This window comes from Esox lucius, chromosome 22 (assembly GCF_011004845.1).
Source record: "Esox lucius isolate fEsoLuc1 chromosome 22, fEsoLuc1.pri, whole genome shotgun sequence".
NCBI classification, from domain to species: domain Eukaryota; kingdom Metazoa; phylum Chordata; class Actinopteri; order Esociformes; family Esocidae; genus Esox; species Esox lucius.
This window is the reverse complement of record NC_047590.1, coordinates 1,337,621-1,361,680: the sequence shown is the minus strand read 5'-3', so window position 1 is coordinate 1,361,680 and position 24,060 is coordinate 1,337,621. Positions and strand designations below refer to the sequence as shown.

Below are 24,060 nucleotides of genomic sequence, written 5' to 3'. Positions count from 1 at the left end.
GAGGGGAAAAAAACGCAATAACCTGGTATAAGCGTGCACAACCTTAAACTAATATTTTGTTGAAGCACTTTTTAATTTTATTACAACACTCAGTCTTTTTGGGTAGGAGTCTATTAGCATGGCATATCTTGGCATGGCAATATTTGCCCACTGTTCTTTGCAAAAGCGCTCCAAATCTGTGTACAGCCCTCTTCAGATCACCCCACAAATGTTTAATTGGATTCAGGTCTGGGCTTTGGCTGGGCCATTCCAAAATGTTAATCTTTTTCTGGTGAAGCCATGCTTTTGTGGATTTGGATGTATGCTATGGGTCATTGTCATGCTGAAAGGTAAACTTTATCTTCAGCTTTCTAACGGACGCCTGAAGGTTTTGTGCCAAAATTGCCTGGTATTTGGAACTGTTCATAATTCCCTCCACCCTGACTAAGGCCCCGGTTCCAGCTGAAGAAAAACCGCCCCAAAGCATGATGCTGCCACCACCATGGTTCACTATGGGTATGGTGTTCTTTGGGTGATGTGCAGTGTTGTTTTTGCACCAAACATGCCTTTTGGAATTATGGCCAAAAAGTTCAACCTTGGTTTCACAGACCATAACACATTTTCCCACATGCTTTTAGGGGACTTGATGTTTGTTTTTTGCAAACTTCAGCCGGGCTTGGATGTTTTTCCTTTAAGAAAGGCTTCCATCTTGCCACCCTACCCCATAGCCCACTCATATAAAGAATACGAGAGATTGTTGTCACATGTAGCACACATCCAGTACTTGCACATATCTGCAGTTCCTTTAATGTTGCTGTAGGCCTCTTGGCAGCCTCCCTGACCAGTTTTCTCCTTGTCTTTTCATCAATTTTGGGGGGATGTCCAGTTCTTGGTAATGTCTCTGTTGTGCCATATTTTCTCCACTTGATTCACTGTGTTCCATGGTATATCTAAAGCTTTGGAAATTATTTTGTACCATTCTCCTGGCTGATATCTTTCAACAATGAGATTCCTCTGATGCTTTGGAAGCTCTCTGCAGACCACAGCTTTTGGTCTGAGATGCAACTCAGGAAAATCCTACTAGAACAGCTGAACTTTATTTGTGATTAATCAGTCACTTTAAATTATGGCAGGTGTGTAATGACTTCTATTTAACATGAGTTTGAATGTAATTGGTTAATTCTGAATACAGCCACATCCCCACTTATGCAACCAGGTTATTGTAAGGTTTATATTTTTCATTTTTCCCCCTTGAAGATTTCTGTATTGTTCACATTATAGGTCACATTAAAAGTGGAAAAAGTTCTGACATGATTTACCTTTGTCTCATTCTTTTACGTCACAAAAACCTTGCATTTTAACAGGGGTGTGTATACTTTTTAAATCTACTGTACATACATAGACTATATATATACACACACACACACACACCCACAAGTTTGTACAGCTAACCTCATGGGGACCAGAAAATAGAAATTGCATGCTCCCTTGCCCCAAACTTAAACCTAACCATAATCTAACCCTAAACATAACCCTAACCTTAACCTCAATAAAGTAACATTTATGCCTAAACTTTACCTAGATGTAATGCCTAACTTTAACCCTAAACTTAACCAACAACGCCTGGACCTTAAAGAAACCCCAATTCTAACTATAAAATGAATTGTAAGTTTGACCCTAAACCTAAACCCTGAGCCGGAAATTGACTTTTGCCTCACGGGGACCGGCAAAAGGTCCCAATGAGGTAAACATTTTTTCTGGTTTACTGTACTCATTGGGACATTTGGTCCCCATTCGTTCAGTAAGACCTAACACACACACCCACACGTAAAGTTTGAGACAGTTGTTTGTTTCTCAGCTTTGTCAGTCAGAGGTGATTGGCTGAGGCCATTGTTATTGGGAGCTGGGAATGTGTACTGTAAACTCGCTAGCATTTTAGGTATGTGTTTTTATATTTGTAAAAAACACAGATGTTTTAATTATTTGTATTAATGTAGCTTAAGTTTTATATTGTGTTATGTCTGAAATGTGTGTTTTATATTTAACAGCCATCGCTGCTCTTACTATGTTTCCGTAATTTTTTTCTAGTCCACCTTGGCAACTGTGCGGCATTCCGGAAAAATATTTAGGGTTGCCTTGGCGGGTGGACTAATTAATCTTCTTTTATGTTAAATGTTGGTTAGTCCTGTTCCTTTTTTAGTCACCACTTCCCTATGAATTCACCCTAGTCTGCTGCTCCTGTGGGAAACTGGTTGAGGACAGAGGTGAGCTTTGGGTATTCCTTCGTGTTTTCGCCTTTGTGTTCATTTCTTATTACTAATACTGTATCATCGCGTGTTGTCTTGCGAAGTGTTCTCACCAATGCGTGCATAGTATATCCAAGGTATCTCGCCCTGTTGACATTCTCGTTCGTTTCTCATGGGTGCAGCCAGGCCTATCTTTTCGGTTTTTGATTGTAAATAAACGTTGTCTCTTGTGAAACTTTGATGTCATTTCTTTGATACATTGGTTTACATTTGTGTGCAGTAAGACAACCTGAATGATTATTGAGAGAATTTCCAGAGAAAAAAAAAAAATCACTATTTACAGCAGTAAAATAATTTCTTTAATCATAAACTGGTGACAGGTTGGTTGTCTATAAATACTAGTGTAGAATGAATACAGACAATAATCTGACAAAGTAGAACCAGTGGGAATCAATCCACCTATATTAAAACTTGGCTTACACCAATACTTAGGTTTCTATGGTAACACTTAAGATGGGGAACCTTCTGAAATGTGACATTCCTCCTAACTGGTTTGGAATTGACTCCTAAAGGGCTGTCCAGGAAGGAAACGGCCAACAAAGTTGACTAAAAATAAAATGGTAGTAGTCCTGCCTGTGCTGAAACAGCCTTTTGGACAGTCTGGTCCGGACCCATTTTGGCTGCATACATAGAGTTTAATAGATGTCTGTCTTTGAGAGCTCTCTTATACCATAAAGCACTACTCTTCTGTCTATGTAACTGTAACAGTTCATAAACGGAACATACCTACAGCACAGAAGGGTTATTTAACTAAAGAAAAATCTTAAAATCATACATCTGTCAGAAATAATATAACAGAAATAATACAATTATCAAAGTTGGACTCTTCAAGTTAACAACATATAAAAATAACATGCTGAATATCCACAGTCGGTCAGGCAAGTGTTGTTTGAGGGGTGACTAAGCTCCAGCATCCGATTCACAGGCTGTGTATCTGTATGTGTACAGCTTGTTGTCTGCTCCTCCACTCAACAACAACTGGAAGAGAAATGAGAAGGAGGTATAGAAAAGGGTAAACAGAATCAATTCAATGTTATCTATTCTAGTATACTACGTGTTATCTATTCTGGTATAGGATGCCAAGCGGTGTGTGTTGTGTCTCACCCCGCTGTCTGTCCAATCAACACAGAGCACCTTGTCCTCGTGGGCAGACACATCGTACAGGGGAGCCTTGCAACTGGAACATAAACAAACATTAACTTGGCCAGTTCTTTCCTTTGGAGTCGGGCCAAATGGGGATTTTTAAATCCACTGGAGAGACACATTGTTCTTGACCCAATAAAAACAAAATTACAACGTTTGAACGACCTCATGCTAAGCCCTCGCACTGTCGACATACAGACCTCCTGACGTCCCAGAGTTTGACGACGTTGTCCAGGGACCCAGACACCAGCTGATGCTCATGGGAAGGGGCCCATTTCACAGCCGTAACCCAGCCGTTGTGGGAAGTTAGAGACAGTAACACCAATGACCCATCTACACGCACACAGACACGAGTGTGAGAAAGTGATGTTCCAATGACTTGAAGGAAAGGAGACGTTGAAACACAGTTCAAAGTGATTTAAATGACCTCACCTTTGGAGCGAGGATCCCACAGCCTCACATGCCTGTCAGTGCTTCCAGACGCCAGGCGCTGGCATAGCGGAGAATAGGAGAGTTGGTTGAACACCTTACTGCCGGTCTGTAGAGAGGAATCCAGGCAAACACAATCAGAGGTCAGGTTTGGGTTGGAGGAGGTCAGGGGTCAAGGTTGGGAGTACCTTTTTGACGTCCTTTTAAAAGACATTTGCACATAACTTGATGCTTTTTAAAAAAAGTTATAACTTTTTTCATGTCAGCTTCATGTTAGGAGATGATGTTTTTCATTTAATCTGCATTTGAAAAGTCAAAAAGTGCTCTGGGTATGATCTCCCTACAGCGTGTCTCCTCCCATCTTGACAGCTCCAGATTTTGAATCTCCCCGGCCTGTGCTAAACAGCTCATATCCTCAGGTCAAAATGTCTCTCACTCATTTCCTCTGGCAAACTCTACAAAATGCAAGTCTGTAGCTGCTAACTGTACTTCATTTGGATTACCAGTCTCTGCATTAAGAGCTGTGTCAACTACAACCTGCGGGTCAGACTTTTGTTGCCTAATTTTCCTAACTAGAAACCCTGTGAATGAAAATGACATCTGGATACTGCCCAACCCTAGTTGGGAAAGGTCAAGGGTTAGAGAGAAGAGGTCAGAGATAAGGACAGGTCTTCTTACCAGAGTGGTCTTGAGTTCTCCGGTCTCGGCATCCCACACACGAATGGTGTGATCCCATGATGCACTGCAAACCTCCTCACCGTCTAACCAAAGGACTGATGACACAGCTTCGTTGTGACCGGACAACGTCATGAGGGGTGTCTGATGGAGGGAGTGGGAACAGGATTACCATACAAGTGATCATCGATGTTCACAAGTTGTACATTTTGTTAAAATATGTATAGATATAAAATACCACTGTCTAGGTTTATAACTAAATAGTGGACTAAGATTCGTAGACTACTGTTCACAGTGTAGATGTTTTCAAACAGAAACATGCCATTATTCCCAATAAGATCTAGCTGACTTGTGCTTATCTCTGCAAAAAAATTTTAGGATCTGCTCACAATAGCTAATGACTTTGCAAACTATTTAATTTCATCACTTTAACAACATGATAATTGCAGTAGACGAAAAAGTCAGTAGAACGTTGAGGCTGTAACGTCTTTAGAACATCGATAACAATGGCAAAGACTTCATTAGGGTCACAGTAAGGGTTAAAATGGATAAGCCTTTAGTTTTGTTTCCAAATGGTAAACATTTAGCCTGTGATGAATCCAGTGAAAACACTTCATATGTAGTCATAGTTTGCATATCATGTGCAAGTGATTCTAAAGTATCTCAGAATAAATGTCAGTTATAGATGACTGATAATGTGTCATCCAGGAATTTAACGTTAGCTCTTCCCTCACCCTGATCAATCCCAGTCTATAACGTTAGCTCTTCCCTCACCCTGATCAATCCCAGTCTATAACGTTAGCTCCTCCCTCACCCTGATCAATCCCAGTCTATAACGTTAGCTCCTCCCTCACCCTGATCAATCCCATTCTATAACGTTAGCTCCGCACTCACCCTCATCAATCCCAGTCTTTAACGTTTGCTTCTCACTCACCCTGGTTAATCCCAGCTGTTCTGTCTTCTGTTTCTTCCTGGGTCTGTTTGGCTGCTCCTCCAACTCCTCATCCTCTTCAGTCGCCACTGAGACCACATAACACAACACGGGTCAGGCAGGACATTGTGAATTACACATTAAGTATTATTTCAGTTACAGGTTGTGCGCATGGTGACTGGCAGCAGGATACAACATTTAGTATGGACAGTATATCATTGGTGATAGGATAATATAGAATATAAAGACCATCTATAGGATGATAGGATTATCTAACGCCATCATAACGGTCAACACTTGATAAGAGATGGAGCCCAACAGGACTGTGATTCTACCTGCTGACCAGATCTTCAGCATCTTGTCCCAGGAACCACTGCAGAACTGTCCAGAAGGACAAAAACAAGCACTTCATTTTACACCCTGATCAGTGACGTGGACAGCGGCATATTACCAGCTATTCCTCAAACCTCCACCCCCTCAAGCCTCCACCTCTTACCTTAGTGCGTGTGGGATTTGTTGCGATAGTATCAACACTCCCAGCATGTCCACGGCAACAGTGTCTGGCTTTCAGCTTGTTCCTCTCAGAGTTCCACTCCCAAAGGAGAATAGTTTGGTCCAAAGAGGCGGTCAACAGCAGGGAGGTCAGACCATCTGGTCAAAAACAGGGGTGTCAGGATGGTGATATTATATTGTCGGACAGAAGATTTTCTCATTTCAGTGCTCTGTCCTCCTTCCCCCTACCTCTCTTGACCCAGGCCACGTCCTTCACCACATCTGTGTGTCCAGCCACCGTCATCACAGCCTTCCCCTCCAGAGACCAGATCCTGGCCGTCTTATCGTAGGAACCCGTCAGGATCCTGGAGCAGACACCAAACACAGCATCACATATGAGACTGGAACACTAGGCCCAAGCCTAAATGCCAGGTGTCGGGAAACATAACTGGGCAATGAAGTGATTCTGTGATCATGTGGGACACCAGGTGAGGTCACCCCTGCCACACGCCATCTGGGTTAGGGTCAGACATCCTGTCTCTGACCGGTCAGCACCTGGTTGTGTGTGTGTGTGTGTGTGTGTGTGTGTGTGTGTGGGGGGGGGGGGGGTCAAATCTCCTACCATTCAGAGTCAGCCTCCACTGAGCTGATCCAATCATCGTGCATCATGCACTCCTCTGGCTGGGGAGCAGTGAACCGCTCCACATACTCTATCTCCACCACGTCTTCCTGTTGCACAGACACACAAGACACACATCAAGTCAGATTGACACCAAATTACTGTTTAACTCCGATATCTGCAGGGGCAGTTACTATGTTTCCTTCTGGTTACGTCGAGGGGTGTATCTCACCGTTGAGATGCTTTCGGCCTCCATGTGACTGGCCAGCGACGTCCGGAGGAACTGCCCCCGGACAAGGAAGTCAAACTCAACCTGGCTGTGAGACCCTGTAACAAAACACACAGATGTGACACACAATATGCCAGTATTGCATTACAGTATGCTGTGGTATTCTACTGACTGTGTTCATACCATTCTTTGCTTCCAGCAGCTTGTTGATGACGCTACTGAGATCCTGCACCTCAGAAGCAGCAGGGATGGAGAAAGGCACGTCATCTACTGAATATCTGAGGGGCAACGTTGACTGATTATGTTACATAATTTTTTAAAATATACTTTACAGTTAATAACTCTGCATCACATCCACTGTTAGTCAAACAGATAGTAACCAAACTGAAGTGGATTACACATTGGATTAGCTGTCGAACCATATTATATAACCAAAGCAACAAGAAACTTGCCAATAAACCATGCAAAAGGTACGAATAATAACATGGCTAACATGCCTATAGAGTTTCTATAATACATGCTCATTAAAAAGTTAGCTAGAAAGCTAGTTAGCTTACTGACCGAAGAGAACGCTAAGTGGCTAATGTTACAATTGAATAAATACTTACTTTTTATTCTCCGTAAAAAAACGTGTTTGTAACTGAGACATTTCTATTCTGTTGTTAAACGCTTACTCCACAAAACCGCTTCGTACACCGTCCGCCGTTGCTCGAGCACCCAACACACACCAGCCCCTGCGTCCGTAGTGTCATGCCATGTGGTTCATGCGCGAGCGCTGTAACAGACATTTCTGTCGATCGCAGAAAATAAGTTGTGTTCGCTTATCGTCTAGATATGTCTTAGGACAACATGGCTTACAAGTGGAACATGTTATTGTATAGCAAAGTGTGTGTATTTATCTTTAAACTTATTATTTTATAGCAAATTGTGTGTGTGTGTGTATATATATATATATATATATGTTTGTGTTTACACATGGCGCCCCTACACACAACAAACATGAAAAACTATCCCAGTTTGAAACTCAATTTTCCTGCTAATTGAAGTTTTTGTCGCCGTCTTAAACCATTCCAGAAAAGCCCATACCAATGTGACTACGCCTTTTTAATTATTGAGGGCCTATCACATAAAACGGTAAATGTTTTATGTGACCCAAATTAGATGTGCTGTTCCAACTTTTATTTTTTACAACTGGTCTGCCAATATACGTGCTGTACATGGGTTTGATATACCCCATTCATTTTAGATTTGTTTTGAAGAAAACCAACGTCCCAGTATATAAACTTTCTTTTATAAACAATTGAAATATAAACAGGAGACATCAACAAATTATAACTGAACAGTCCCTAATTACAACCTCCCCCTAAAAAACAGACATTACCCATTTCCTCTCCTGAAACACCCCACCAACTTCCATCAATGTGGTTACAGAGCCTTTTATGTGAAGGCCTGGTGGTACCTCACACCCATTCCCTTAATCCGCAGTACCTCTACAACCCCATACCCCGACCAATGTGCAGCATTGCCCTAAATACATCCAGCCCACTGGTCCCACAGGACAAGGGTTAATCCTGGACTGTGTACAACACCATATGTAATTCTATACAGTTGAACCCTATATCAGGTGTGATGATTTGAAAGATGGGAAATGGCAGTTGAGAAATGTGTATTTAATCCACCAAAACAAAAACTGTCAGACAAGAGTTTGAGAATATAATACATTAACAAAGCCTTAAAAATGTCACATGGCTCAACATGTGCACAAATGAGACATTTAAACATTGACTGGACCTGACTGTCATTGGGTCATTTTGCAGGGCCTTACGCCAAGTTTTATAAAAGGTTCATATTTAACACAAACATCCACACAGTATTCTTTGTTTACAAAATTAGTCTCTCGTTCTTGATCATAAGAGAGCCCCTCCATTGGTCATTCTGAAATAAACCCATTTCTTCACACGCCTTGTCTCTTCTTCCAAACGGGAAACTCAGTCGGCAGTCTAGGCCCAAGAGGACATGTGTAACGATAAAACTAAAAATATAAAGTTCATTCAGCTTATTCTCCCTCTTCCTCCTTGACCTTCTTTTTCTTCTTCTTTTTCTTCTTTTCTGTTGACTGAATCAAGACAAAAATGATTATTTTTTTGTAGAGACAAACTAACACCAGAGATGCTCAGGAATATTTTAAACATTCCCATAATGTATTTGCTACATACTTCCTCTGTTGGAGAGACCAGTGCCTCTTCTTCCTCATCCTTAACTTCCTCCTCCACCTCTTCTTTCTTCTCTTTCTTTTTCTTCTTCTTCTTAGGAGTTTCTGCCGATGTGGATGCCTCTGGTTCTGAATGAAAACCAACAAAGATGGCATATCACATCTACTGTGAAACACGGTATAATTAAATGGTAACCATCAAGGCTATGGAAAAGCATAAAGGCTACAAACCGACCTTCAACTGGTTCCTTCTTGGGTTTCTTGGTTTTGACTGCTACGGGCGTGGCCTCCTCTTCCTCCTCCACCTCCTCAAACTTCCTCTTCTTGGAAGTCGTGGGGAGGGTAGAATCTCCAGATGGGTCATACACCTTCACATCACTATAGAGATGGACACGGTAGAATGTTAGTTACCAGAGAGCTGAAAATGGCAATTTCCAAAAACACCCAGTGCTTCATTTACCCCCAGGCTCAAGCTAACGGATGACCGGTCCTCTACACAGCCATGGAGTCTATTACAGCCATCCAGCAGCAGCTCACCTCTTGTGTTGATATTTGTCAGCCTTGGCCATAGCTTTGCCTGTTCCACTTATCCGTCGGATCTGAAAGGGGGAAACCAGTGTTAAACTAGTGAAGCAGGCTTCAACATGAGGGAACCTGTAATGTGACGTGTGGGACAGTAGACTGTTTAAAAAGACAAGCTCAGATGAGGTAGTGACTGAAAAGCATCACATATTTTCAGGACTGTTGACATGTAGTCTTCATCATCACCGCTTGGCATTTGATGCTGTTTGTTTGGGGCCTCAGTACAGACGGCTTTGGGCTTACGGGTCCGTAACGGGGTGTCTATTCATTCTGACAAAGATTTCTGCGTCCCTTTTATTCACATTTAAGGAAACGTTATGCAACTGAAACAGTTTGGAGGAGTAAATACACTCCAGAGTTCGAGCAACACTTACTCCTTTCTCCTCCAGATGTCGTAGTCGGACCTCCAGCTTGGCCCGGTTCTCCACTCCCATCTCTGCATTGGTGTCCTCCCCCAGGGCGTCGTAGCGGATGGCCAGGGACGCTTTGGCAGCCAGCATTCTGGAGATCTGAAAGGAGACCAATTAGAAGAGAATGTGCAACACCAGAGCTTCTCTGCAGTCTGAGGAGGTTTTAAATCAAACATTAGGAGCACCACACTACAGGTAGTGTGAATGAAAGGCCCCACCTTGCCCTTGTTCTTGGCGGACGTCTGCCCGACCAGGGAGGCGTGGTAGATAAGACCGTATTTGGGCGTGTCCCTGCGCGTCTTCAGTGCTCTGAACAGGGCCTTCTCAGCACCCAGGATCTGCACTGTGGAGGCTGGGTGCTTGGCCAGGTTCAACAGGGATCCTGTGAGGACAGAATATTTACCATTAGTGGAAAACTCACAGGGGCCTGCAAGTGTTACGGTCAGAGTAACAAATTCCTGAAACATTCCTGGTTTTCTAAAAAACTCCATAAGTCCTCTTTTTTGAGATGCAGGGATTTGAATGAATGTCCCGGTAATTTTGGCTAGATAGTATAAGCTCAGATGAGGTAGTGACTGAAAAGCATCACATATTTTCAGGACTGTTGACATGTAGTCTTCATCATCACCGCTTGGCTACTGGGAACGATTGCTACCACCGGATTGGTCCAGAACCTGCCATGTGACTGACGGACCTACCCGCGTGTGAGATGAGGCGTGCCCCGACCAGTTCCCCCACCATGACCGTCAGGTTGGGAGCGATGGCCATCATGCGATTCTTCAGGTAGTCATACAGTTGAGTGCGGTACTCTGTGATCTCGATCACCTGGTTACAACACAGAAACCGGTAAGACGCCTGGGAGAGGGGCCACTGGCAGTCAACGGATCACAATTCGCTAATTTAATGGTGCTTGCTTCAACCAATGGCTGCTATCGGAAAGGTGCAACTGGGAACCAGATTGCTTGAACATGAGACATTGTGAATAAATTAAAAATGTCACCATTTTAAAAAAGAAATATGATGTAGTGCTGGTAGACTGTTGCAACAACAAGTCTCGACGAAACGGGCTGCTGCGAAAGGTCACCTTCTTATGTGGGACTCAAACATCACACCTTTCATTTGCTGAATGACCCTGTAACTCCCCAACCTACCTGGTCACACAAGTGCATGATGTTGTCTATGTCCTCCTCCGACACCTCTGTACCCATGGAGATTTCCGCGGCCAGCTTGACCTCAGCTTCAACTTCTTCAGTCAGATACTCCGAGAGGTCGGTAGTGGCCACGTTGGTACGGGCGCCGATCTTACGGACACTCTTGCAGTACGCCAGGTTGTCGGTGATGATCTTCCCCACCTCTGGGAAGTGCCAGCCATACCACTCTCTACAGCGCATGATGTAGTTGTTCAGCTCCTTGTCCAGTTCATCCAGCAGAGCTACAAACGACATCCATTAAAACCTGACCCAGATCTGTTGGTTGGCTTTGGTTTGTTGGCCTTTTAACGTGGAGAATCTTCAGAGATACTTACAGATAGCTTGAACAATCATGGTGTCCACTTTGTCCGGACTGAACTTCAGCTTATAGCGCGACAAACTGAAACAGACAGTTGAAAATGGTTTAGAGAGGTTATTCAGTTCCGTGGCCAGGCTTCCCATAAATGCTGGTTAGAAGACTCAGAATTCACTGAGAATAACCAGGTTTATCTGAAACACTCCATCCAGGATTTCTAGGAAACCCCAATTGGTGACTGGAACCAAGATCCAGACTTAAATCTTAAAAATGAGAGGATGGACTGAACAGTGATGCCTCAGGGGTAGTGACGAATGCTGTGGGAATCTACAGGAGGTTTCAGACAGCAAGATATAATCATCGGCAACACAAGGTAGTGTCAGCTTGTGCAGAGGGTGTTTGTTCCACTGTGTGTGTAAGAGAGCCCACCTATGTGCCAGCCCCAGGGACATGGCGCTGATCTCCCGTGGGGGCAGCCCAGTGATGAGTGACTCCATCTGGGTTCGTATGCCTCTCATCAGCTCGGCCACCGCGGGGCTATGAACGCAGCTCAGGTTCAGCTTATCCTTGATCACTCCCCCTAGCTTGGCATCACTGATGGCCAGCTGCTCGTGGGCTTCTTTGGCCACCACTTTCTTCAGCACCTTCTTCAGGCTCTTGCCGATCTTTCCCTCCGTCAGGGCGGTGGCCGCTGGGAAAACAACGCATGTTAGAGCGACAGCATGATGGCAGGAGATTCTCTGTAGCATTGAACATAGTTTCCTGTAGCACACATACAATGTAGGCATTACTGAGTCTGCTAAACAGCATCTAGTATTGATTGACATTAACAGTAAGTCTTAAATCATAGGTTAAGAGGTTTGTTGGCACTTATTGGGAGTGTAAGGTTTTACATTCTAGTAATTCATCTTGCAGTGGTAAAGTGCATAGTTCTGAATGGATTTCAGGTTTGTGAGTCCATGAATAGTACTGGCTAGGGTCAGCTGTGGTCTCAGTGGTAGTGACGAATACTGCTGAATGACCACATGGTTGATTCAGACACAGAGATACATCATCAACAACACAGCTGGGGATGGGGTATTTTTTGTAGTTTTAGATTTATTTTTACCTGCCAATGCCTCTGTTGTGTCCTGGAATTTCTCAAAGTGTTTCAACTTCACTCTGAAAGGTGAAATATTATTGGTCAACTGCATAAACATGTTTGTTATCCTGGATGTGTAATGCAACTGTTACTATCCAGACATGGGACAAAAACTCACATTTTATTAGCCTTGTCCGGCGTCTCAAACTCTTTCCATAAGCTGTCCACCTCCTGGAGTTTGGATTCATCCAGGACCTAGGACACAGTCAGGAATTTTTAACCGTTAGTTGAATGAAGAACTTCGAGATATTTTATAAAACTGCAACTTATAGTCTACCCTTAACTGCCTTATCTAAATGTAGCCCAGTTATATAAAACTATTTATTTTCCTTAAATGTAATTTCCCTTGCTAGTATGAATTGCACATCGGAGCCTGCCACGAAGGCCGACACGCGGTCCTTCCAAAATACCCCACCGCCTAGGTAAACTACTGGGAAACTAATTGGCTAATTTAAACTGTTATATGAGCATTGGCTCAAGTATAAAATCCGTAGTATCCAACAATTTAACTCATACAACGGTGAAACGTGGCAAATAGCTAAACTTATAAAATGTCAGTCCTAACACCAAAGCAAGTAGCAGTATTGGTCACTTTCGAACTTGCAAAATCAACGTGCTTGCGGAGACTACTGCACTGTTACTGCGTGCTGGACGAGAAGGCCCAGTAAAAATTAATTTATGGTTCGCATCGCAGAATTAATACGACGACTACTAAACATTATACATGTGTATTTTCGACCACATTAAACGGTTAACGTTGAAATAACGTACATTTTATGTAAAAATCTAAACCAACAAAAATGATCTACTACTGTACTTTAGTTAGCTAACAAGCTAAACTGCTAGGTTGGATTTTTGGTCAGATAATGCATCTAAAATCTCAGAATAAAAAACACCCGTGAAATACTCACTTTAAAAATTGCATAACCGGCAGCCGTTTCAAATAAAACCAGCATTTTTACACTTTTTCACTACGTCCACCGAAGAAAACGTGCTCTCTATTAGAGCCTCCTCTTGCTACCACGTTACTGCAACTTTCTGTGTGAAGAGTGGTTGCAGTCCGCACGCGGTGGTCTGTGCGGATGCGGAACCAGAAACATATTCTTTCTTCAAAATATCGCGAGAAGCTAAATGTCGTCTGGACATTTTTAAACCCATTTGGCTAACCATCTCTTATGGCTAGAAAATTGTCAACTGCAGACAGAATTAAACGACAACATTTTGGGTTTTACAGTTAAACTGAAAGAATTTCATTTAATTGTATTGACCTAATAGGATCACAAAGTACGTTCCAACGAAGAATGTGGCATTTGTAAATACAAATGTATGGTAGACATTGCATGGTTGCTTCTCACTGACAGCTAGCGGTAGTCATTTCGTGATGTCTAAGACAGATAGCAGCTAGCTCAAAATGGTTTCAGACGAACCATCAACTACATGGATTTCAACTACTTTGTTGAGTGAGGAACATTAAACTCCTGGTTGATTCGTAGAGATTTTATTTTGAGATTGAGAAGAAACATGTTTGTGCCAATCTCTAACTAGTTTTGATGTCATTAATAACTGGATAACTGGATGTCACATAACTTCCTTCAAATAAACAAAGATAAAACAGAGGTAATTATATTTGGCAAAAAATAGTCTGAATAGCCACATAAAAGCTGTAACAATTGTGTGTGTATGCTTTTACAAGAGTGTGTATCAAGTGTGTGCTTGAGCTACTGATTCTTCCCTAAATAGTTATATCTGCCTAAAAGACCAGCATTCCAGAGTTGCCTCTGCACTGTTGACATTGTGACTGGCCAATTAAATAGGGTACTATTTAATAAATCTGCCAGGACTTGTTAGGTGTCTGTTTCTCGGACTAGACACTAACGTATTTGTCCACATGCTCATCTGCGCACCAAAGTCTCCCACACCTCTTTCTATTCTGCTTAGCATTTCTCAGAGAACACTGATGATTTTCAGAAGAAAGTTATTTGTTTCTGGCCCTTTTGAGCCTGTAATCAAACACATAATTGCTCATTCCCAACCTCTGGGCCCAGGGTCTTAACACCTATTTTTGCAACTGGATCCTGGACTTACTGATGAGTAGACCCTAACAAATCAATAAATAAACTTCAATTAGTGCTGCACACGGCTGCTAGAATCCTAACTAGGACAACATTTTTTGAACACATTACTCCTGTCCTAGCGTCCTTACACTGGCTGAGTGTTAGGGTTAGGGCTGATTTTAAGGTTTTACTGTTAACCTATAAATCAATACATGGACTTGCTCCTACTACCCTTGCTGAAATGATTTATCCCACTCTTCTCCCATTTTAAACTTTAGGAGGACATGAGGTCCTGGTCCACACCTGCGGAGTACCTGGTTTGGGGGGCCTGTTGCTGTCCCTGTCCATCTGGTCATACTTCTGACCTAGTCTAATTTTAAATAGACTCTGGATTTAGCCCAGATAAATGTATTAATTATTCCAATTGGACTCTTAATATCTCACCCGGCACAGCCAGAAGAGGACTGGTCACCCCTCTGAGCCTGGGTCCTCTCTAGGTTTCTTCCTAAAATTCAGCCTTCTTAGGGAGTTTTTCCTAGCCACTGAAATTCACCACTACTGTTGCTCCTTGGGGTTTAAGGCCGGGTGTCTCTGTAAAGCACTTTGTGACAACTGCTGTTGTAAAAAGGGCTTTATAAATAAATGTGATTGATTGATTGATAGATAACAGGTGGTGACAATGGACAACCTCACCTCCACTGACTTTAAGTTCCTCGGTGTGTTCATAAAAGATGACCTCACCTGGTACAGGGAAGCAGACTCGGTGGTAAAACCTGCCCAAAAGCACCTTTACTTCCTGAGTAAACTTAAGAAGTTTGGCATGTCTGCAAATATTCTCACCAACTTTTACAGGTGCGCCATTAAGAGCTTCCTCTCAGGGTGCATTACCGCCTGGTATGGCAGCTGCCCTGCTGCTGATCGCAAGTCACTGGAGCACATCTTTGGCTGCTATCTCCCTTCCGTGCAGGGCATCTACAATACACAATGCTTTAGGAAAGCACAGAACATCACAAAAGACTACAGCCATCCAGGCTATGGTCTGTTCATACTGCTACTCCAGTACATGTTACCGGAGCATCAGGGCACGTACTTCCAGACTCACAAACAGTTTTTCCCCCAGGCCATAAGGATTCTCAATTAGAAACATTATTCTATTGATCACATGAACACTTCATATGCTCTGGTCACTTTCTATGGACATTCAATGCATATTAGCACATTTTATTGTATCCATTTATAGGCACTACTACACTCATATTAATGATATTGAAGATTCCTTTTCATATTGTCCATATTCCCATTTCTACATTCTCTGGAATTTCTGTTGTTATGTATATATTTCTTAATGCCAACTGCGCAGGTGTCATGTCACAAGAATTTCACTGTTCAGAATGATGCTGTGTTATTCAGTGCATCTGACAAATACTTAGACTTTGGCATTGAAGCTGCAGATACTCAACTACTCTAAAGGACAGTTTTATTGCATCTTTAATCAGCACAACAGTTTTCATCTGTGCTAATACAATTGCAAAGTGGTTTTCTAATGATCAATTAGCTTTTTAAAATTATAAACCTGGATTAGCACGCAATATGCCACTGGAACACAGGACTGATGGTTGCTGATAATGGCGTCTTTCCATCTGTGTAGATATTCCATTAACAATCAGCTGTTTGCAGCTACAGTAGTCATGTACAACATTAACAATTTGTTGTTATTTTAATTGACTAAAAAATGCTTTTCTTTTGAAAACAAGGACATTTCTAATTGACCCCAAACTTTTGAACATTAGTGTATACCAGACACATTTAAAATGTCTATTTCATTCAAACTTCTCACTCCGGTTACTTTTATTCAGTTCTGTTACCCTTCATATGAGGAACAGCACTGAAAGTAACAGGACAGAGCTTTTAGCATAACATTCGCAAATACATGAAATGTAGCCACGTGGAATCAATGAGAGTATCATGAGAATCCTTAGCACCTTTTAGTGATTTACCAAAACTATCTTTAAATAAAAAAAACATCTAAGAAATAATGTAGGTAACAGGACCAAACAGTGAGATTGACGTTCTCAGTCATACTTATAATATGATAATAAAATACAGGAAAAAAAAAAAAGCGTGTGAGAATTAATGGTCAAATTATGCTACTTCCTGTTGCTCATGTGACTTGTGGAAAGTCCCACATTTTTATAAGGGGGAATGTGTCAGGGTAACAGGACTGAGTGAAAATCTGGGGACATGACACTTATTTATTTTAGCTAACATATTATGACTTTCCAATGAGAAATCGTTTTTTATGTCTAAATTGGAAAGAGAGTCACACAATAATACAAACAAAATCACAATATTTCAAGGTGAAGTGTAGTGTTAGAGTGTGGGGACGGGCTAAAATCTAGTGTTCTAGGCAGTTTTTATTAAGGATTTACATGATGTATCATCAAATTGCAATTAGGACAATCTGGACACTTCGCTTAATAAAATATTGTATTAAATAGATACACGCATATTTATGCATAATGGCTTGGGGACACCGATTCGGCGGAATGGCCCATATATAAGCAATAAAATGTAAGATGTATATTATACAAGTACACTGGGTATTCCATCCGTTTAATGTGTCCCCCGTCAAAAAATATCGTAGAATTCGAAAATCAAATATATTGAATCAGTCCGCTGGTGTAAATGAGCGGAAATGACGTTCAGTTTGGCGGAACACGTGAGTTGCACATGCGAACTGGAGCAGAGAAATACATCAGAGATGCATGTATTGTAGCTAACTTGTTAGGCGAAACTAATTACGTTAAAAAGCACACATTTAATCAACGCAACACTCTATATTGAGACAGAGACGCAATCTACATCATGAGTGATTTTGGAAGCTACCCTCCGCCGGACTTCAGTTGTCCTCCCAGTGCAATGGTAAGACCACCATCGTTCCATCCACCTCCAGGTAACTTCCAGCCCAGCATGTGGAACTGGTACGAACCACCATCCGATTCATGGGGCTACAACGGCCAGGTGGAAAACTGGCATGGCGGCGCCGGACCAGGTCGACCCAGAGGCTCATATGGTATGTAGCCTAATGTTCAGGCGAATACTACTGTTGACATACTTACATACTCCCTTTCTTGTAGCATGTGCCTCATTTGGACTAACAGTTAAATAAACTGTATTTTTTTTTGCCTGTCGAGGTCTGTAGTTCGGGAGTTTCTTTATTCTGACGACTTCCTTGTTTGTTTCCCAAACGATACGGGACGTTCGTATGTTAAATATTGTCCGACAGAAACGTGTAAATATTGTCTCGATCATCAATTATGTCAAACGCAAACGCGTTCCTCTAGTTGCAAAACTTTTTTAGTAATTTGCCTAGCTTAACTTTTTATAATGTAGGTCTGTAGTTTAAGCTTGGTCAAAAATGTACTTGAAAGAGCTTTAATCCTGCGTTATTATTGGAACAGGGTCAGATTGGTGAAGACCAATCTGCAGCCAGGAGTTGGGCCCAGTTGTTCCATGAGTTTGATCAATTCCATGTTAAAACACCCTTTATTTCCCTTGTCAACTAATTATCAATGATTCGAAAAGGTCAGTCAGGTCAGCTAGTTTAGAACATCTCATAACACTGAAACATCTCGGGGTCACAGGGCAGCATTTCCACCGTGGACAACGTGGTTATCAAGGCGGAAGGCAAGACTTTGGTGCCCCCAACAACAGTTGGAAGAAGGTAACCAAACCTGGTCCCTGTATCTTTGACATACAGTGAATATAGTAAGTTCACACACCCTTATTCAACATCAAGTTCTTGTTTATTTTTAGGCTGAAATCAAGACAAACTGCGAGGGAAATCTAATGAATTGTGTACATAGATCGTCTCACAACTTGATTGTGTTTGAAATCCTTTGCAGAGAACATTAGAATAAATTACAACATTCAGATAAGTTAATAGAAACCAATCCAAACTATATTTATTGCTGTAATCCAAACAAAAACTAAGAAAAGCTTTTGTTTTGTTTTACTGAAATGGTGTTGGTTACAAGATCATATTGATGGTGAAAAAGGGTGTGTAGACTTTTGACTTGTGGTAAATATGTTGGTGAACAGGAGCATGGATGCAATACAAGAATGCCTGCTGTATTTCTTAAATGGGAGGAGAGATGTCGTTTCCTGTGAAGCGTAACACTCTCCGATATGGCAAATCTGTCTTACGTAAGATTGTTTTTTCGGGGGGTTACAGCAGCAGAAGAAGAAAGAACCAGAATTCTCCCACTTCTGTGACACCTGTGACAGAGGGTTCAAAAATCAAGACAAGTATGATGAGCATGTTTCTCAACATGTCAAGGTAACTCATGGAATGATTCTAATTTAATGTGTGGTTTAGGGAATCTCAGCTTTCTAAAACATAGCCTTCTGTTTGTCTGCCTTTAGTAGAGCAGGCAAAGCGTTGTGTGATTGCACCTAGTGAAACAGGTTTCTGTTTTATAGTGTTCAGTGGAAGACTGCAGCTTCACTGCTCACGAGAAGCTGGTCAATATTCACTGGAAAAATGTGAGTAGAACCAGTCAGGTGTTTGCCATGGTTTTCCTTTACCTTTTTCAGCTTTACAACTTCTCCCCTTCATCCACATGGTTCCATCTCCTATAAGTCTTCTGGATGAGAGTTGGACAAAAATCTGATTTCTCCTATAAGTCTTCTGGATGAGAGTTGGACAAAAATCTGATTTCTCCTATAAGTCTTCTGGATGAGAGTATCTGCTCAATGGCTGAAATGTCAGATGTACAGAACCGTATGTTCTTAAGCCCTCCCTCATAGAACATTATCATTACTCCTCCCATGTAGAATCATACAGATCCCAAAGCATTCTGCCTCCACGCCTGACTCAAGTTAACAACAACACTAGCTAAAATAACATCTTGCAGCAGGACAGGAAATATTGAGAGACAGACATTTGTATTGTGTTTTATGTAGGCCAGTCAGCCTCTAGTGTATATATATATATTTTTTACTGTGCAAGTTGTTATTTCTGTTTTGATCCTCAGTAGATTAGCTACAGCATAGCCAGGGGATCCTAATAAATACTAATGCTCATATAGACCCATATAACTCCTCCCATATAGGACCGTACATTCACCTAACTCCTCCCATACAGAACTGTACATTCACCTAACTCCTCCCATATAGAACTGTACATTCGCATAACTTCTCTGTATCCTCTTCAATAGAACCATGCCCCAGGAGCCAGAAGGATTAAGCTGGACACTCCAGAGGAGATTTCTAAATGGAGAGAGGAAAGGCGCCGGTAAGTGCTGATGTTGTTTGTAAACACAGTTAAGTTCTGATCTGAATATGCCTTTGTTTCCTCATTCGCTTGGAGTAATTGCACTATTAGCTTGGCGTTGATCTGCTTCTGTATATGAAATGTGAGCTTTTACCACAAGCGCTCAATAGGTGGAGCTGTAACACTGCAGCAATATAAGTACAATTCTTCTAGATCAGTATTCTTTTGATGGTTGAGATGTTTATGGCTAAAGAAATGCATACATTGTGTTCCAGTATAATAAAAATATATATGCCTAAAAAGATTAAAAGAAAAATGTCAAAACAATTTAATGAAAGAAATGCAGGGATTTCATAGTTTTTGGCCAAGTTCTTTCACAGCTTTAGCTGGTCTGTCTGGTGAAGAGCTGTAGGTGGGATCTTCAACCACTAAAGCTCTGCTGCACCCAGTATTCTCCTGTGCAGTATTGAAAAACTCGAAGTGCCTTGACCTCCACACAGCTCCACCACAACCAATGGGTTTATTAGGCTGCATCTATTGTAACAGTATTGTTTTACAGTGGAGGCTTTCCTGGTTGATTAATTACTTGGTGTGTGGCTCTGTTCAGGAACTACCCAACCTTGATGAATGTAGCAAAGAAGAGAAAAGTGATGGATGCCAGGGAGGAGCGTGGTGAGGTGCTAGAGACGGCTCAGTTTGGGTAAGGGTGAATTCTCCATACATTTACTAGTCACAAATAGGACAGTGTTTATGATAAACACTTCACCCTCATGGGCTGATTTTAGCACCTTTATGAAGTTTCCTCATGGAAAACACTTTCTGTTGCCACGTTGGAACGTTGTGTGTTCTGTTGTCAGGAGGATGAGGGGCCGAGGTCGAGGCCAGCGACGTGGAAGATTCCAGAGAGGGAGGTGGTCCAGATCAGGCCCTCATCCGTCAGAGAGACCACCACAGCATGGCCAACCTCTGGAGAACCCCCCACCCCTCACTGAGCCCCCCAGGGAGGGTGACCCTTTAGGGGCTCTAGTCAACAGTGACCCAGGTCAGTGGTCATCACAACAGGACGTGCTGGAGACAACGTAGCCAGGGCCGTTGTCATGAGGATAATGCCCTGACAAAACCAAATCAGCCTGTTTCAGTCTGGAGGTCAGCCTGTTTCAGTCTGGAGGTCAGCCTGTTTCAGTCTGGAGGTCAGCCTGTTTCAGTCTGGAGGTCAGCCTGTTTCAGTCTGGAGGTCAGCCTGTTTCAGTCTGGAGGTCAGCCTGTTTCAGTCTGGAGGTCAGCCTGTTTCAGTCTGGAGGTCAGCCTGTTTCAGTCTGGAGGTCAGCCTGTTTCAGTCTGGAGGTCAGCCTGTTTCAGTCTGGAGGTCAGCCTGTTTCAGTCTGGAGGTCAGCCTGTTTCAGTCTGGAGGTCAGCCTGTTTCAGTCTGGAGGTCAGCCTGTTTCAGTCTGGTGGTCAGCCTGTTTCAGTCTGGTGGTCAGCCTGTTTCAGTCTGGAGGTCAGCTGTGGATTAACTGTAACCCTTTAGACTCTGACAGAGAGGAGGAGCTCAGTGGGTCTGGCGTGACCGTGGCCCCGAAACAGATGACCTCGGGGCTGGGATCACTGATGGCCAGTTATGGATCTGTGACCGACAGTGACAGTGAACCAGAAGGTGAGCTTTAAATATCGGTTGCCTGTTTTTACTGTATGAAGGAAACCATCAACAAGCTAAACCTTTGCCAATGAACTTTGAACATGTTGTTGTTCTACTGTGACATAAATAATATGTTAAAGTTGTGAAAAGCCTTTCATTAAATAGTTTTATTACTGATAACACTGTGTGTGTCGCAGCCCTCCCGATCCACAGGGCCGGTAAGATCCTGGAGGAGAACCACGCCATGCTGAAGGGTTTGCCATCCAAGCCCCAGTATAGTGTTTCCCCCGGTAGTAAGAGACCGCACCCCGACGCCCCCAGGGTATCACCGGTTCTCACAGCCACCGGTTCTCATAGATCTGACAGAGGAAGAGGAGGTAGAAGAGGAAGACAAAATAATACTGCCTCCCACCAACAGCGACGTGCTACTCTACTTGAGATGGTAAGACACTGGGAGAAACCGATTTTAAGTGGTTGTATGAAAGCAAAAAAGAGGTTGTCAATTGTTGTGTTGTGAATCTAAGTTAAGTAACCTGGGTTTAATTAACTGCTCAATGTCCCTCTATGACCCCTGAACAGTTGCTGGCGCCAGATATCCGACATGAGAGGAATGTACTTCTGCAGTGTGTTCGCTACATCGTACGGAACAACTTCTTTGGGCTGGATGCTGAAATTCATGGCCAGGAGGTTATCGAGGGCAGAAAAGTGACCCCAACTGACCCCAACCACGACTCCCAGAGACAGGAAGGGAGACCAGACGATCTGTGTCACCCAGTTCCAGGAACATTTGTGGTTGGTCCAGATGAAGTGGGTGACCTTGTCAAGACATCATTAGAAAGTACCAACGGACTCCTACAAGTGTCTACAGAAGCAGCCATTTTAGGAGGTCAAGACGTCTGTCCTAAGGAGAGGCCAGATGCTGCCACGAACTGTTACCCCTTGACTCAGAGTGAGTCTAGCTATAACCCTGAGGTCCAGGGGAGTTTGGCTGAGCAGCCTGCAACCCAACAGGAGGGAGTGGAGGGGATAACACAGACTGGACCAGCCTGTTCACTGTCACATCCCCTCCAGGTGACCCCAAACAACTTGGCTGTTAATTCTGAAGATGGAGATGGTCACCCTAAAAAGAACATCTCTCAAACCTCCAACTATGATGACGATGAAATCTGGGATATCTAAGACAATAGTTAGTTATTCTGACATAAAGACTGTAACCAGAGTTTTACCTCAGCTCTGTTCCGGATGGACATTGGTGATGATTCACTTCCTTAAACTGTAGTAATGTTTTACTCTAAACATGAAATATCTCAGTAGTTTTGTTTTATTTTTACACAAATGTTTTCCAACATAAAAATAAAATGGCTATGTTATGTCACTGAGGTAATACCCCTAACAACATTGTATTTTTCATGAACACCCTTTCTCCTTAATATTTGAAGTTTGACTCTGAGAGAACTAGACTCACGAAAAATGATCAAACTATTTTGTGCTACATTTGTTGGAATTTTAAAAGCAAAATTGAGTGATGTGTGACAGTGGTTGGTGTGCAGTGTTGGGGAACAGATTGGAGCCCTGTCTATTTGTTGTTGGGTCTAGCTATAAAGTTTATAGCTAATTTTTTTATATGTAGCCCTTCATTTCTGTCCCCTTTTCTGCCACCCAAATCCCTCAAAGCCCCCTCTAACCTGATAACATCATACAATAGGTTGATGTTCTCATAACCTTTCTTTCCCTTGGTTAAGGTTCTCATACCTTCCGGCTGTCTCTTATCCATCCTCAATGCATTCACTGTCAAAACCATACTCTATCCTTACCGTTCATCAAACACAATGCTTCCTGACGTTGCCTATTCATCGTTCTGCTAGATCACTATTAGCTGGATGCCTGGGGCTGGGGCGGGACATGAGAACCTGAACCTGGGGTGTGACGGGAAGGGAATGTGCCTTCAGAGTGGATCAGGATCCTGTGGGCCATCAGCCGGAGGGGTGGCGAGTCGTTCAAACCATGGAAAACATTTTGTAACGGAGAGAAGGGTTTCTATTGGGCAAGTCTGAGTAGGTTCATCCCTGTAGACCTTACGTTGGTTTGTAGTCAAGACACCCCAAATGTTTCCTGGCACGAAGTGACACGTTGTCTGACAGAGATGGACCGTGGGTTGGTGTGTGCAAGATTTGCAGGAGATGTTTTATACATTGTGTTTATACTATAACATATGTTTTATACTTGGGTAGATGTCCTCTCATCCCCTTCTTTATATGCTTACATGTTCCTATTATATATCAACTAATACATGTTAGTTTATTGATTAATTTTTTTTACAATACTAACCAGTGGGACCTTCTAGATAAAGATGATTTTAAGTAACAAGAAGAGACAGGGAAGCTATCCCTCATCCCCCGCTCGGATGTGGGAAGCACCAGTCAGGACAGAATTACCTCCTG

The 24,060-nt window shown here is 42.6% G+C and overlaps 3 protein-coding genes and 3 non-coding genes across 7 annotated transcripts; 1 reads left to right on the top strand and 5 right to left on the bottom strand.

Annotated features, from left to right (window-relative positions):
- Nucleotides 1-2,561: 2,561 nt before the first annotated feature.
- wdr12 (WD repeat domain 12) lies at nucleotides 2,562-7,608 on the bottom strand. Its single transcript, XM_010886772.5, has 13 exons — nucleotides 7,412-7,608; nucleotides 6,987-7,081; nucleotides 6,807-6,901; nucleotides 6,578-6,684; nucleotides 6,205-6,320; nucleotides 5,960-6,114; nucleotides 5,799-5,844; nucleotides 5,467-5,552; nucleotides 4,536-4,676; nucleotides 3,861-3,966; nucleotides 3,629-3,761; nucleotides 3,390-3,462; nucleotides 2,562-3,263 (listed from the first exon to the last, which is right to left on the bottom strand). The coding sequence occupies exons 1-13, from the start codon at nucleotides 7,450-7,452 to the stop codon at nucleotides 3,186-3,188; spliced, it is 1,272 nt and encodes a 423-aa protein (XP_010885074.2). The 5' UTR covers nucleotides 7,453-7,608; the 3' UTR covers nucleotides 2,562-3,185.
- An 849-nt stretch (nucleotides 7,609-8,457) lies between these two features.
- Nucleotides 8,458-13,610, bottom strand: nop58 (NOP58 ribonucleoprotein homolog (yeast)). The gene is made up of 13 exons (XM_010886774.4): nucleotides 13,566-13,610; nucleotides 12,773-12,849; nucleotides 12,622-12,674; nucleotides 11,943-12,204; nucleotides 11,533-11,597; nucleotides 11,159-11,439; nucleotides 10,706-10,832; nucleotides 10,226-10,389; nucleotides 9,972-10,106; nucleotides 9,553-9,614; nucleotides 9,251-9,393; nucleotides 9,020-9,144; nucleotides 8,458-8,919 (listed from the first exon to the last, which is right to left on the bottom strand). Exons 1-13 carry the CDS (start codon nucleotides 13,608-13,610, stop codon nucleotides 8,860-8,862), a joined length of 1,599 nt encoding a protein of 532 aa, XP_010885076.1. The 3' UTR covers nucleotides 8,458-8,859.
- On the bottom strand, nucleotides 9,708-9,791 carry LOC114830118. Its single transcript, XR_003777833.2, has one exon. It is a non-coding gene; the product is annotated as a small nucleolar RNA SNORD11B (small nucleolar RNA).
- On the bottom strand, nucleotides 10,560-10,643 carry LOC114830119. Its single transcript, XR_003777834.1, has one exon. It is a non-coding gene; the product is annotated as a small nucleolar RNA SNORD11B (small nucleolar RNA).
- Nucleotides 12,493-12,583, bottom strand: LOC114830115. The gene has a single exon (XR_003777830.1). It is a non-coding gene; the product is annotated as a small nucleolar RNA SNORD70 (small nucleolar RNA).
- A 3,768-nt stretch (nucleotides 13,611-17,378) lies between the features above and the next one.
- On the top strand, nucleotides 17,379-23,290 carry nufip1 (nuclear FMR1 interacting protein 1). Of its 2 annotated transcripts, XM_010886775.2 has the most exons (11): nucleotides 17,379-17,427; nucleotides 17,662-17,781; nucleotides 18,353-18,432; nucleotides 18,943-19,047; nucleotides 19,191-19,253; nucleotides 19,928-20,004; nucleotides 20,591-20,683; nucleotides 20,841-21,025; nucleotides 21,512-21,637; nucleotides 21,817-22,061; nucleotides 22,199-23,290. In XM_010886775.2, the coding sequence occupies exons 1-11, from the start codon at nucleotides 17,394-17,396 to the stop codon at nucleotides 22,796-22,798; spliced, it is 1,728 nt and encodes a 575-aa protein (XP_010885077.2). In that variant the 5' UTR covers nucleotides 17,379-17,393; the 3' UTR covers nucleotides 22,799-23,290. The 2 variants fall into 2 exon arrangements, with proteins under 2 accessions (XP_010885077.2, XP_034145422.1); XM_034289531.1 differs by having other exon boundaries at nucleotides 17,389-17,781.
- The last annotated feature ends 770 nt before the right edge of the window (nucleotides 23,291-24,060 follow it).